Raw genomic sequence first — 14583 nt, 5'->3', positions numbered from 1 at the left:
TTTTAAACAGATCTGCTTTTCTGCATCAGAGGCACACACTGAAATTTATAAGAATAAATCCAGATCTGAACCAGAAAACTAATAAAAAATAAGGTTATTTTCAAGACATAGGACTTCTAATAAGCAGAGTTTCTGACTTTTAGTTACAAGTACTGAAAAATTAGATAAATCACAAACTTATTAATACTATTGTTTTACATAAAACAAAAACTTCCACAACAAACATTCTGCAGAAGCTCTGTGCATTTATACATTAAAAATGACATCATTGAACAGTTCCATCACTTACAGCTGCAATGGACTACACAAATTAGCAACATCACTAGATGCCTGTGTCTATACAGAAAGAAAAAAGAAACAAAAGATCAGAAGAAGACAACTGATCCAAAAATGACATCTTGGACATTGCTCTGTTTAAGCCCCTCAGTACATGAGTGACACAAATTTACTCAGCACACATATAAACAAGTGCTTTGGTCTGTACCTCTACCTTGTGATTATAGGTTGGAGTCTGCATACAATGAAACTCATGGCCAACATCAAGTTTGTACAAGTCATGTGCACCTGTCTTCTCTTCAACTTTTTGCCCCATCCTGCATTCATGATGAAGGGTTTTTGCCTCTCCTGTTCAAGTTAAATCACAAAGTTATCTGTTCAAATAATTCAAAAGTAAGCATATAGATGTTAATAATAGAAATCTAGAGCTGGCTTCAATGTTTCTTTTTTTTTTTTTTCCTCAAAAAATACTGAAGTGAAATTCATCTGTTTTCACAGACAAATACTTGTTGATTTATCCTAGGAATCCAAAGGAAAGCACACCTTTAATGAACCTGCATTTAAGAGTAGTGAGTTTATATTTGCTAGATGACTTAATGAGTGAATTACATGATGAAAATGAAAACACTACCATAGTAGCAAACAAAAGTCAAGTACATATCTAATTAATGTAAAAAGGTCTGGCAGTATGTTCTGCAGCCTAAAGGTACTGACCAAAGTTTGTGAAGATCAGTACCAATATTGGTATAATAGCAGCACCATGAAGTTCAGCTCAACAGTCATCTCCAATAACTGCCTAAGACCTAGACACATTTTAAAGACTACAATATATCTGTTAAAATGCTGTTTCTGATACCTGAGCTTATTTTCCAGCTAGTCAGCATATATCCAACCTAACTACAACCAATAGGTTTGCACTGCTGAGTGCAGACATGCTATAAGACTTTGGGGAAAAAATGTATTATGAATTACAATTTATTTATTTTTCCCCCACAAGCTATACTAGAAATGCACATCCTAGCAACAGGCTCTACATGTAAGAGTTTAGGCCTGTGTTTATTTTATAGTCTAATAAAAAATTAAAGTATTTCCAATTTTAGGCAATTGGAAACAGACAGTTTACATTAAGAATGGAATGAATATAATCCAATGATTTAGGCTGATTTTGTTTAAGAGAAGCAAAGGCTTAGATGTTTACTCTGCCACATTTGCAGGTTCTTTCACTTTTCCTTTAGAAGTAAATAATTAAATAAATAAATATATTAAAAACAGAATAGATTTATTATTTAAATAGATTTTAGCTAAGTGAAACAAAAGTGGTATACACTAATTACTTTTAACTTTTGCACTTTTCTTGGTGTCTCACAATATTCGAAGATTTTTTGTTACCACTCAGTTGCTGACATCATGACATGACATTATATCTCAAACGAAAAACAGAAATGAACTTCTAGACTTTGTGGCCCCTGAGAAGAGGTTAAAATAATGAATTTGAAGTTTCAACCACTGAGTATGAGGACTAATTTATTTTTCAAAAATCTAGTACTTTACAAGAAAACACTTGCTGACTGCTGAATAGTTGCCAGACTGGACATATATCAAAATATGACTTAAGCTCTAAGTACATAAAAGCATAATAATACAGCTATAGCTAGACATCACCTATTACTGTTATAAGTGTTCACATATGTTTCTGTCTGCGTGTGCAAAATATTTTAATCAGCATGCCATTATTAGCAAAATGATGGGGTCATACCTGTGTAGGTTTAGGAAAACTTTACTACTCATACTGTTATACATCTTCTCTGAATGTGCAACATACTTTACTTATATAGTCACCCTACATTGCACATCATGACCAGCTACTGCAACTGTTCAATATCTTGATATAATTGCATTAATGTTTACCTGCTTTGTCCAATAAAATTAAAACAGTTTATACCTTGTGGCCAAGAAAACACAGTTGTTTCCTGGAAACAACCCCTCATACTTTTAAATGAATGTATGCACCCATTTGCTTTGCATAAGCACCTGAGAATGTCAATTAATTAGGAACAACTCCTATTTAAAAAGTGAAATTTAAATCAATGTTGGACATACTTGTGAAAAACACATTTTATGTGAATTTTGAATGCAAGTTAATTGCAGAAAAATGTAAAAAACAGAATGTTTTTACTTTCCTTCCTTTTCACTGTACCTAGAAGTCCGTATTTTATCCTCAGATCATGAGACCACAAGCCCTCACGTTGCTGGAGAAGACCAATGACGTGAACTCCAAGAACACCTGGAAGGTATGTCTTCCCTTCCAATGAGTATTGCCTCAGCTTATCATCAAACTTTTTCTCCAGAAATGCTACAAAAAGAGAGGAGCAATGATACACTGGTGGGATATGTAGTTACTTCAGCTAGAAAATGGAATACCACATTGGGGAAAACACAAATGTGTCCTGTTTCACCCAGTCTAACTGAGGAATCCCACATACTCCCTGTGTAGTAAACAAAAAGAGAGCTGGATGTTCAGACTCTTTCCCTGAACACGTATACAGCCTGTAGACTACATTTCTCAGATACTGCTTAAAGTTTCGTGAAATGAATCCAGCCAAAGCCGTTTCTAAACGGGAACCAATTCTAAGAGATTGATCTTTTAATTAACTAACAGCTAACATGGAGATTTACTTCTACATTAACTCAGAGCAAGGTTGTGGCTTTGCAACAGAAGAGCTGGTGCAACTAGTTCTCAGGGGATAAGAATTTAAATCAGATCAGCACCATTTTTAGATGCACTGGCACTCCATGTAACAGTTAAGGTGAATATTTCACTAAAGGGTGATCTTCCTAAATCCATTCCTTAAAAGATAGTTTTATTTGAAAATATTGGGTAAAACATTGCAATGTCTTTGCCACATGGAGACTACAGTAAGAAATATTAAGGATAAAATGACAGCCTTAGTCTTACAACGCTGGTTTATTTCACAGTATTTATTTATGTTTTAATGAATTGATGTCATATAAATAGTTAAGTCCTCTTTCTGGTATTTTCTCTTACATTTTCTTCTTACTGTATGTTTTAGAAAAAAATGATATTAAGATTTTTAGATTTAAGATTTTCTAAATAGAGAGTGTCTGGAGCTGAGCTACATATTTGCATCTCTGCACTGCTTTGTACTAACACAAGTGAACAATAGAAAATACTGTGAGAACCATTTTTGATGTTTTGTTTTTGTTAAGTGCTGCCTTACAACTTACGTTCTCACCCCTCTTCAACAGTAATTAGAAACAGATATTTATTTTACAATTTATTCTACAATTCCTATTATTCTGAAATACATACTAGCACTAATTTATAAAGGAAAATCATTTTAAAAAGCAGTCTTACTGATTTGAAAGGGACTTTAGAAATGCATGTCCAAGCCCAGGCAATCTTAATATATAAGGGCTCCAGAATTTACATTTATATGGCAAATACTTATTGTCCTCTAACCTGATAGAAATGCAGCATCCTTCAACAAATTATTCAGGGATACTGAAAAAGCTATCTTCTTGCCAAGTTGTTTGGTGATGTTTCCTGACAGAATGATAGGACTGCTTTGCTTTATCAGCTTTAACTCCACTTGGGTCATGTACCTCTGCTCTCCATTCAGTATTTGAAAATCTGTCATACCCTAAAACAAACAAACAAATGAAAAACAAAATCCCAAGCCACTCAACACTAGAAACTGATTAAGATTTGAGAAGACTCGGGCATTTCAGAAATGAGATGAGAGAAGAAAAAAAGAATTTTTCCTATACACCCCAGGGGAAAAACCCCACCAAATAAACAAAAAAAAACAAAAAAACAAAAACAGCATAAAATTTGTCATTAGCAAGCAATGGGGAAGGAGGATGGATTTATTTTTATTTATTTTTCCATTCTACAAAAATCACAGTGGTGTGAGATGCTGATTTCCTTCACCTCCTGCTGGTTTCAGTAGTGACTGAAATCACAAAGAATGTTGTAACACTGGGCCAAAAAATAATATGGTATTATTGAAAATACTGGCAGCCTCATAGTAGGGAACTAGATTTAGGTTGGATTAGATGCAAATGCAACAATCTGCAACTAATTAGTGTTTGAGTTTGTTATTCTACTGAAGACCAGGAGAAACATCAACATTATTCTAGAAAGAAAAAAAAAATCTGTTTAAGTAATGTGCTCACTGTAGGAAAACACAGTGTTTGAAATTAACTGACTTTGGAGGCCCACATAAGACATGCATGGCACGCTGTTGTGGCTTTCAATTGCATAATTAAAAAAATTGCTCAAGTCCTGAAATAGAAACAAAAATGCTAGTAGAATTTCAGTTATTAACTCCCACATGCATTTTTCCTTGCTTTTTCATCTCTGAGTTTGAACACTGGCATGCTCTTGCTTATTTCCCAATGCCTAAAAAAAATAAAAATTTTATATGATATAAAGAACAATATCTTACAGATTCTGCTATATATTCTTCTATCTATAGACTCCACAGACATGAAGATATTAGCCCAGGTTTACTCAGAGTCTCTATGCCAGAATACAGGTCTGAAAAACTGTGTGACTGCATATGCACATAATGAGCCAAAGTCCACAGGAGTCAATATGATCTTCTCTACTGACTTAACAGTGGAAGCAACCCAAAGATTTTGAGTACATCTGAATGTAAAAAAATTATTTTAGGTTACTTGCAGAAGCCATGCTTTAAAAGCTTTAAAAAAAAAAAAAAGAGCAATTTAGCAGAGTCTATCTCAAAAATATGTAATAAAGAGTATTGTTAATTTCTCTGATGGATTGCTCACAAAACTATTTTTAAACACAAGTATTTAATTTCCTCTCTTTTCCATGCTTTTATTTGAGTATTCATCCTAGTACCAGAGCTCATGATCTAAAAACATACCTTAATGTAATATACATCTTGGTCATCTACTATCAACTCCAGGTATCCAATTCGTGAATTTTTAGAAGAATCAATTTTCCCTTAGAGAGAAATAAAACTGTTTACTTTTTCTGGACATACACCATTTAGCAATGCTTCATAAAAACATATTCCAAAATGTTGGTTGCCGTTTCTGTTAGCAACATATTTAAATTGCAAAAATGTAATAAATATCAGAGCAAAGGAAAAAAGTTAGGAACAGAGTTTACAAGGGCATCAAAGCATTCTCAGAATACGTACCTCCTTTTGAAAGGACGTTCTGAGAATTCTCATTAAGAAGAGGCAACCAAACTGTCTCCAATAAACCAGCTTAGTTCTGGAAGTGGTTTACACACTTCCTTTAGGCCTGTGTTAAGATTAATAAGCTGTGTTGTGCTGTGGAGACATTCTCACCCAAAGCTTTGCAGAGTATAGGTTAATCTTCCATGCAAACCATTTGAAAATAACTGGGATTACAAATATAAAATAAATAAAATCTGGAGGGGCAAACAAATTCTAAATATGTGATTTGCTAAAATACATAAAAAATTTTAAAAAATAAAATAAATCAATCTGACTTTGGCAAACAGTACATTTTTGTATAAATCTAGATGTCTTGACCAGCATGTCAAAGAAGATGAAATATATTGCCTATATTATTACCATACATTTATCACTTCATATTTCATCCATATACTTGTTGATTTTATTTTTTTTATGTTACACTATGATTGAAATGTTACTTTTGATTATAATGCACGGCAATATTATAATCAGTACTTAGTTCGTTTGGCAACAAGTGATTTCATATCGTAACTAACAGAATACAACAAACTAAAATTCAGGAATAGGTAAGGCCAGTTCAGCATATATAGAAGATTATAGAACTATCAATTCTGTTCCTCAGCCTTAATTTCATATATACTAGTAATGGCTTTCCTCTTCAATGTGAGTTTGTGAACCCTGTACTGAAAAGCTGACTCTCAAAAATAGGAAGTCTGAAATGCAAAAACCACTGGGAATGAGTGTTATCTAAAGCAGTAAACTGAATGACTATCACACAATAATTTAATTTTAGCATTAGATTATTGACTGAAATATATTGGCATTTCTCTATTAATTCTAACGAAGCTCTCCGAGTTGACATTAACAGATGATCTGGTTCTTAGGTGAAAAAACCTACCATCGATCTCAATTTTTTTCTTTGGTTGTATGAATTGGATTCTAAATTTCTTCTGTGGGCCATTAAAGTTTAGGTCAACAGCAACATCCCTTTTCAATTCTGACTTTGGAGTCCCAATGAAGAAGTGAAGGACAGCTTCGCTTGGGATCCATGAATCCTCCTGAAAGAAAGAAAGGATAACCATGTTTGCAAGTGGCAAAGTATTTACAAAACAGTCTGTCAGAATGAGTTACATCATATGATCCTAGCGACCTTTACAGCTATAAAGCATTTTCAGCTATCTGCTTTTCAAGTTTTTCAGCAACCATACCACAGATGTAGCCCCTGCGGCAGATGACTTAGGGGTACATTGTCCCACTATGGCCCAGTGGCACATACTAGTCGAAAGGCTGCTAGTCCCCTCATAGTCCATTTAATGATAATAGGTCAGGTGTAGCACCTAAGCCCACAACTATGTAACACTATTTTAGAAAAAGCCATACAGTTTTGCTGTCCCCTGCAGACAGTGAAACCGACTCCTTCCATGGGCTTGCCCAGATGAACACATTAAAATAACTGGCAGCCTTCTAGAATTGATCCACTGGAGCCTAAGTTTTGCTTTTAAATAAGGTGGTTAATGTAAACTAATGATTCGGGAGGGTTTGTTGTTGTTGTTCTGTCTTTTGTCACAAACAGAAAAAAAGTCATCAAAATGATGCCAGATGTTTTAGTCCTGTAACTCTCATCTAACCAAAAAAAAAAAAAAAAAAAAAAAAACCTGTGCACTGTTTTATATATGAAAATAATATTCACCCACTGTCAGCATTAGTTGTTTTCTACATCTTTTTCCAATATAATGGGAATTAAAGTAATAACACCACAGACTTTGAAAATTAGTCATGTTGAATATACAGTGCTAAGATATACCATTCATTCATCACTGTAAGTAAACTAATAAATTTACAAAAGCCAAGGAAAACACAGCATAATGGTACCTGAGGAACATAGTTATATGCAGCTTCCACAACGTACTGCTGTAGGCCTCTGTCTTGCTTAGTTAATGTGACAGCCACTCTTGAAGGTCCAGCAAGAGGATAAAGCAAAGCACTAGCTGGGTCAGGATATGACATTTCAGAACACAGCTGCCAACCAATAAACTCAGACACTAGTGGAAAACAACAGTTGAACACTCAGTTAGAACACCAAGCAAAAAAAACATACAAATGAATACTGCACATTGAGCACTGAAGAACCCCCTAGAAGTAATATGGTAAAGAAGTAATTCTAGTGAATAAAACATCTGTTGTGGATATTTCAGAATGATCAAGATTTCTCAGACAAACTTGATAGTTAGACCTACCTTCCTTCCCAGTACAAGATCTGCTTTCTGTGTGGTCTTGGAAAATATCAACATATTCAGTCTCATCCACCATTGTGAAGAAGAGTTTAGAGCTACAACCAAGAATTTCAAACAGTCACTTAAAACCAATTATGCTAAAGCTACAACAATATATAAACAGAATTCTTAGTTACATGTCATCTTGTACCACATGAGAAACACAAGAAAAATCAAATTCTACTAAGCTCAGTCTACATTTCCACTAATTAGCACTGATTTTTATCCACAATTTCCATGTTTAATTTCTTACTATCATGAGATCCTTCTGTAGGATCCTTTATCTTTTTACAGTCACAATTAGAGCTCTCTGTTCTGAGCAATTTGATATGGTCAGCTTTTTGCAAATCCCTTTACCTTCTGGCTTCTAGATTTTATTTTTTAATTATTATTATTTTTTTTCCCCTTAGGGTACGTACGGACATGAATTTTGTTCCAGTCCTGAAGTTCTTTCAGAACTTCACTAAACTGCTAGTACAAGAACCACGGTATCTGTCCTTGTTGGTAGCAAGAGGGTTAGTGAAATATCCAGTAGGCTCTACAGACAGACTTTTGTTCAAATAATGGACAAAACAGGTTTGTAATTACTTTGACTTTTAGTCTTCTGGACTGTCATTCATCCTAGCTGACAGAAACAGAATTACATCAGTAAGTTTCCAGCAGTCCTAAAGAAATGGATGGTTTAAATTTAAACTCCACAGTCTTTCCTGAACTGCATATCCTGTAGTACTGCAATGTCCAAAATTAAAATAAGCACAAAGGAATGACAATCCACATACTGAAAACACTTCATGATTCCATAGTCATGCCTAAGAGCCATGCAGTTTACATGTGGTTTTCAATGTCATCACACTGATGACCTCAGTGCCTCCTAGCTGAACTTCTAACAAAGCTGTAAGTCCAAAGAAAAACCAAGAGCCTAAAAGCACAGCTTGCATTAGCACAAGTAATTAATTTGCTTAACATCTGTCAGTTGTGGTAGTATGTATTTGTAACCTCTAACCTTTACTTAACATTAAAGAACCTAAGTAAAAACTCATCAGAAGTGCATGAGCACATCTCATTAGTACTATATTCCAAATTACTCCAGTGTTTTGCTAAATATTATTTTATACCTGGGTTTGGTAAATACCATCTGTAGAAAAAGTATTGCTAAGGTTTCTCTCCACCACTTTAATGCCCTGAATGAGATTACTTTAAGAGTAAGGTTCCAGAAACAGCACTAATGTTTAGTAGGAAAAAAATGAGCAGTATGGAAAAAAATAATTTACATTTTTTATCACAAGATTTTGATTTGAGCATTTTACTTCAGTGGAAGGATGTACTTTTTTTGTTAAAACAGTGTAAAACACAGAATTATTTCCCCTTCCTTTTCTTCTGAATAGCGGATTTGGACTAACAGTCAGACCGAAACAGTTTGCTGACAGAATATATTTCTGCTCTGTTAATAAGCCTGCCAGTCAAGCTCTGATTCAATAAAGTTATCATGGTTACTAATTTAGGAAGATGACCTTGCTTACCTGAAATTAATTATCTCCATAGATTCTTCTGGGGTGTTCAAAACAATTTTGAGTTCTTGCCCCTTTTTAACCTGGATTCCTCCATCAAGACTAGTAGATGTCCTTATTCCTGTTAACCAGCTTAGGCCAGCTTGTCCAACAGTCCCCACAGTTCCCATTTGAACAGAAATCTGGATAAATGCACTGTTGAAAAATTCAGGTATACATTCTTCTGTGAAGAGCACTTTATTTTTAAAGCACTTATTCTAAACCATAGTCTTCTTATCCTCTTCAGTAAACACACAGTGTTTGGTGCTCTAGACTGTATATTCTAGCATTAAAATCATAATGAGTATTTTGTTTCAGGAAATAATTTAAGATATTGTGTGTACACAGACACACACTTTCTAACAAGAACAGTAAAATTAAGTGTTGTGAGAGATGTGTCCTAAAGGATTTGAACCCAGACTTCAGCATGAAATATCAAGTAAGGGAAAGTGATTTGGACTAAGTGGTTTGGTGTAAGTTTATCTTTTATATTTATATCTTTTATATTTATCTAATATATCTATTATATTTATCTATATTTTATATTTACCTATCTATATTTATCTATATTATGCTGCCCATAGTGAAGTTTAGTAAATGTATTCAGTATGCACAAAAAACTATAATAGCCAGGTAAGGAAATGTAAGGTTAAATCATCCAATTGGTTCTTGATCCATAAGCTGTAACTGTATATCTGATCCTGAGAAAAATTCAAGGTGCTATCCTTGTAGCAGGTAAAGCATACCATCTGCATGCAAACATTTAGGAATTTGATTTAGAGGTAGGAAGAATGGTCAGCTTGAAACAGATCTGGAAAAGCACAGCAATAAAGTTCAAAATCAGATTGGCAGAATAGGAAATCACAACTGTCCTTATTGCATAGAAACCACCCAGCAATGTAAGGTTGACTGTTCAAGTTCTTCAAGAATTTCCTAACTGATTACAATGGCATTCACACAGAACTTTCAGGTCAGGAGCTACTACTTAAAACCAGTAATACGTAGAAGTGACATGCATCTGCAGCAGCTATTACCTTGGCTTGATATAGCCATTTACAAAGAAATTTGACTGTTCTTTGAACTCTGCATTGCCTTTCATTTTAACATTGATTGCTGCTGAGGCATTGATTGCCAGTTGAACAGGAAAGCCTGAAATTACTGGAAACTGCAATTCTTCCGTGGCCAAACTAAGCCTTTTATTAAGCTGGATCTCTTGCCCCTGTAGTGGAAAAACAAACAAACAAACAAAAACCATACACACATGCAAAATCCCAGAATTCTGTTTTGCATAATAAAGCCAACATGCACATTTTTTTCCAGACATAACTACCCAACGCATTTCTCTGCTGCAAAATTGTTTTAAACTGAACTGATATTGGAAATTAGGTAGAAAGCAGCCCAAAGCCAGCATCTGGTCAGGGCATGAGTTCACTACTAGTTCTATCCTGTTTAAAGAAATAATTTTCTATTTAAACGCAGATGGTTTGGAACAGGAAAAATAAGAGGTAAGAACCATCAGACAGCAGAACCAATCCTTCCCTAATTAATCATACACAGTTTAAACCCAATATATACTAGTGCCTTTTAGAGCTCAATTTAGAGAAACAATAAGTAATATGTTGTATCTTTCATGTATCTGTCAGAAAGTAGTTTCTAAAAGCATTTACTTTCAAATAACAAAAAGATTCCTTTTACCTTCAGAAGTTTGACAGCAAGCTCAGCCAGATTTAAAGAATAATGTTTCATTTGCTTTCTTAAATCTTCACAATCCAAAAAGCTAACTTCATTTCCAAAGATTTTCACGCTTAGCTCACATTTCATCTCCTCCTTTCTCACCTTTCTCTCAGTGAACTGACATGATAAATAAATCAGGAAGAGAAGGATGTTTATATTAAATTTCTTTCAAGCCTATAATAAACACTTCTTCAGTACAGGCTAGGCTAGTAATAAGCAGACATTAGGCTGCCTTTTATAAATATTTCAAGCCCCCTTAAGACCCTTGACTCATACCTGCTCTTTCCAGCTAACAGGTAACATCTAGTCCTAAGATGACTGAACAAAATAACAAGTATTGCAGTACATACCCTCAGACATTTGAAACTTTGAAAAAATACCAGGAAATACAATCTCAGTTAACATACCATTATGAGCAACATGATTGCTAAATAAACTAAGAGGTTAAAAAAAATAAAATCATTTTCCCTCCGTAGGAATTAATACAACAGAAACATAACATGAACGTGAGATCACACTGTAAGAAGAAACTCTAAGAAGATGAATCCTAAAAGTACAGATGGTCTAAGACAAGCTAAAGAAATCACAGCCCCCAAGTTTTCCAGATAACACATCAACAATTGAAGTAAATTTCCAAAACTTCCCTGTCATAAACATAGCTCTCTCCAAACATTAGTTGTTCATGAGTTATTGTACAAAGGGTCAATGTAACATCTGACACAAACTGGGAATTCAGATCACAAACAACATGACTCAGGAATCAAGCAACTGTGTAAAGTGCCACAAAAGTCAATAGCCAAAAGGACATCAGTAAAGAGACGATCAGTACTCAAAATAATAAGATGAAGCCCAAAACACAGGCAATACATTCCTGTGGCTGAGAGTCATTGTTTGGAGACAATAACACAATCTGAAAAAATGAAGATATGGCCCTTTGTGCTTTGTATATTATGCATTTGTTAAATGCTGTATGAATGGAAAAGGGTACGTACGCTTTTTGCAAGGGAGGCATACTAATGCAAAACAACTGTTCAATACTAGATGGGGACCTATGGTTAACTGGGTAATGTTATGAATTTTTCCAAGTCATGACACTGTCAATTACCTTCTTCACTAACTCACTCATCTTGCTATACTTTTGACGTGGACAATTCTGGTTAGCTCTTCTCAACTTTGGCTTGCCAGCCGTAGTTACAAGATGATCAGCAGGGCTATATTGCTTAAAAGTCAGCTTCCTCTGCTTGACTTTTCCTGTTGTTTGCACGGGGCGTCCTGACTTGTGGTTTCTTTCACTGGTGTTTGCAAAAAAAATGTCACCAAAAGTATCAAACTTCTGCCCAAAAATCTTCTGCACGAGAGCTTCAGCATTCTCTAACCGTACACCAACCTACAGGAAAGCATACAGCATTCAAAGGCTGAAAATGAGATACATAAGCAATGTACAGTTCTACAGGCAGAAACACAACTAAAAATACATCAAGACGAAATATTTAGGTTTTTGTACAAACGAGAATTTGCCATACAAAATCACTGGGGTCTATAAAGTATCTTACCTCTTTTAGCATCCAATACTGGATATTTCAGTACTAAATCTTACTAGTAAAAACACTTTGGTTTGTTGACTATGTGAAGCTCAGTACAAAATAAAAATCCTTTTGTATTCAGGTACTTGTTCATTTACACCATGACAGGACAGTTAGCTACTCCTATTTTATCACTTTGCAAACAGTAATTTGGTTGTTATGACAAAAAAAAAAAACAATTTTCTGCTCCTGAAACAAAATTCTGCTTGCAAGTTTCACTAAAATAGTATTACTAACACATACGAATCCAGGGAATATGCAAGCTTCACTTGAAATCTGAAGGTTAAATTAAATTCTCTCTTTTGTGTACACATTTTTAATTGCAATAAAAAGAGTCTATATGCCAAGCATTCCTTTCTCTTATAGCATGGCCAGTGGGACCAGAACAGTTACTTCACTTTGAAATATAAAACTCTTTATCTCTTGTATTAATGGAGTGGCATATCCAAGCTAATCCATTTTCCATTGTAAACCAACTAGATGATTCTTACCATCTTAAACAGGAGCTAAGATAAGTGTTTCAGAAAGCAACAGCACTGGCTTTCATCTTTTATTTGAATCAGCAACAACTGAATATAACTCAATTGGCATACATACTGGTATACAGTACTATCAGAGCAACAGTGGTTTTATTGTGACTAAGTCCGTTATGCAAAGGAGTCATGAGTCTGAAGGCAACTTTGCTGCAGCAATGAAAAGCATAGCTTGGTAAAGGAACTGTAATGGGAAAACAGAAAATATTTTGTACTTCAATACACCAAGTGTCCCTTGAGTAGAGGGATAAAAAAATTCCCAGAACTTGCCTCCAGTAGATTTATAGCCTGCCCCATAAGGTGAACAGTCAAATTTGTCATGACTGATCGTGGTACAAAAGATTCAGGAGAAAAGACCACTGATGCTTCCATATTTGCACCTGCACCAGCTGCAACATAAAATATCAGATGTCAGTCAGAGATGAGCTATTCTTATATACTTTTCAAGTCTTATCATGCTTTGGGAAATTGCAACTCTGCCCTTTAAGATGGTGGTGAGTAAAACATTAGAACAGCAAGATAAATTACTTAACTCTAGTACAGCAAAGACTTTAATGGACATGACTGAAAGCCTGTTATCTAACCTTAAAAGAGTACTTAGAACACATATCTCACACAACTATGTTGGAAGAGATGGATGAATCATAATGTTACTCTGAAAAATATTCTCTAGATTTTTCCCTGAAAACAAAGAATGAATAGATAATAAAACAGGAAAGAATCTGAGTTTTACAACAAGAAAAACACACATATCAGAAGAAAAAACACATCCCAATGCTCTGTTGCTGCTGAGGAAGCTCACTAAGGAATTAAAAGTTGGTGTTCATAAAAATTATTTTAAAAGAAATAAATAAAAACCACCACATTGGTTCTCCTCCCTCACAAACTATGTGCGCAAAATTGCATGGTATCTGGCTTACTGGAATTACAATTGATAGTAGTAATAGTCCAATTAAGGTCAGAGCAGAATCAAGCCTCCATTTGCGTACTGGGTTCCATTATGTCTTAGAAATTAAAAATCTCCACACAAAGGTGTAAAGAACCCAAAAAGACATGGGATTTCAATAGTTCATATGCTCCAAAGCATCAAGTTCTAAAACTCCACATACCTAATTGGAATGTGACATCTGAATATGAGGAGTATTTCCATGTCTCCCAGTCAAAATCTCTGCTAAGGATATCACCGGGAATAGAATCTCGAAGGTGTTCCTTCAGTGGATCATCTGTCTCCAGGAGCTGAGAGAGATGACTCCAAACAAAGGAGCCCACTTAAATTAGAAAAAGAAAAGCATTTGGGAACTAGAGAAAAAATAAAACTGTTCTTAAGACTGATACAGGAAACTTTTTTTTTTATTTATACTAGAACTAATCCTAAATAATTCCCCTGATCACAAGATTCACTCGTTTTCAGCACCTATCTT

General features: G+C 34.7%; 1 protein-coding gene across 1 annotated transcript in view; it reads right to left on the bottom strand.

Moving 5' to 3' along the window:
- LOC308178380 (uncharacterized protein) overlaps nucleotides 1-14583 on the bottom strand; it is a 105922-nt gene that overhangs the window by 55034 nt on the left and 36305 nt on the right. Inside the window, exons 14-26 of the mRNA XM_080556924.1 lie at nucleotides 14272-14430; nucleotides 13433-13551; nucleotides 12152-12433; nucleotides 11008-11163; nucleotides 10347-10531; nucleotides 9286-9468; nucleotides 7730-7821; nucleotides 7365-7534; nucleotides 6391-6550; nucleotides 5190-5269; nucleotides 3758-3938; nucleotides 2474-2629; nucleotides 491-624 (exon numbers count right to left, since the gene is read on the bottom strand). Of these exons, the coding sequence (XP_080413050.1) occupies nucleotides 491-624; nucleotides 2474-2629; nucleotides 3758-3938; nucleotides 5190-5269; nucleotides 6391-6550; nucleotides 7365-7534; nucleotides 7730-7821; nucleotides 9286-9468; nucleotides 10347-10531; nucleotides 11008-11163; nucleotides 12152-12433; nucleotides 13433-13551; nucleotides 14272-14430 (2057 nt within the window). The remainder of the gene's footprint in view (nucleotides 1-490; nucleotides 625-2473; nucleotides 2630-3757; nucleotides 3939-5189; nucleotides 5270-6390; nucleotides 6551-7364; nucleotides 7535-7729; nucleotides 7822-9285; nucleotides 9469-10346; nucleotides 10532-11007; nucleotides 11164-12151; nucleotides 12434-13432; nucleotides 13552-14271; nucleotides 14431-14583) is intronic.

This window comes from Anser brachyrhynchus, assembly GCF_964034855.1.
Source record: "Anser brachyrhynchus genome assembly, chromosome: 15".
Classification (NCBI taxonomy): domain Eukaryota; kingdom Metazoa; phylum Chordata; class Aves; order Anseriformes; family Anatidae; genus Anser; species Anser brachyrhynchus.
This window is presented reverse-complemented; position numbering and strand designations above follow the sequence as displayed.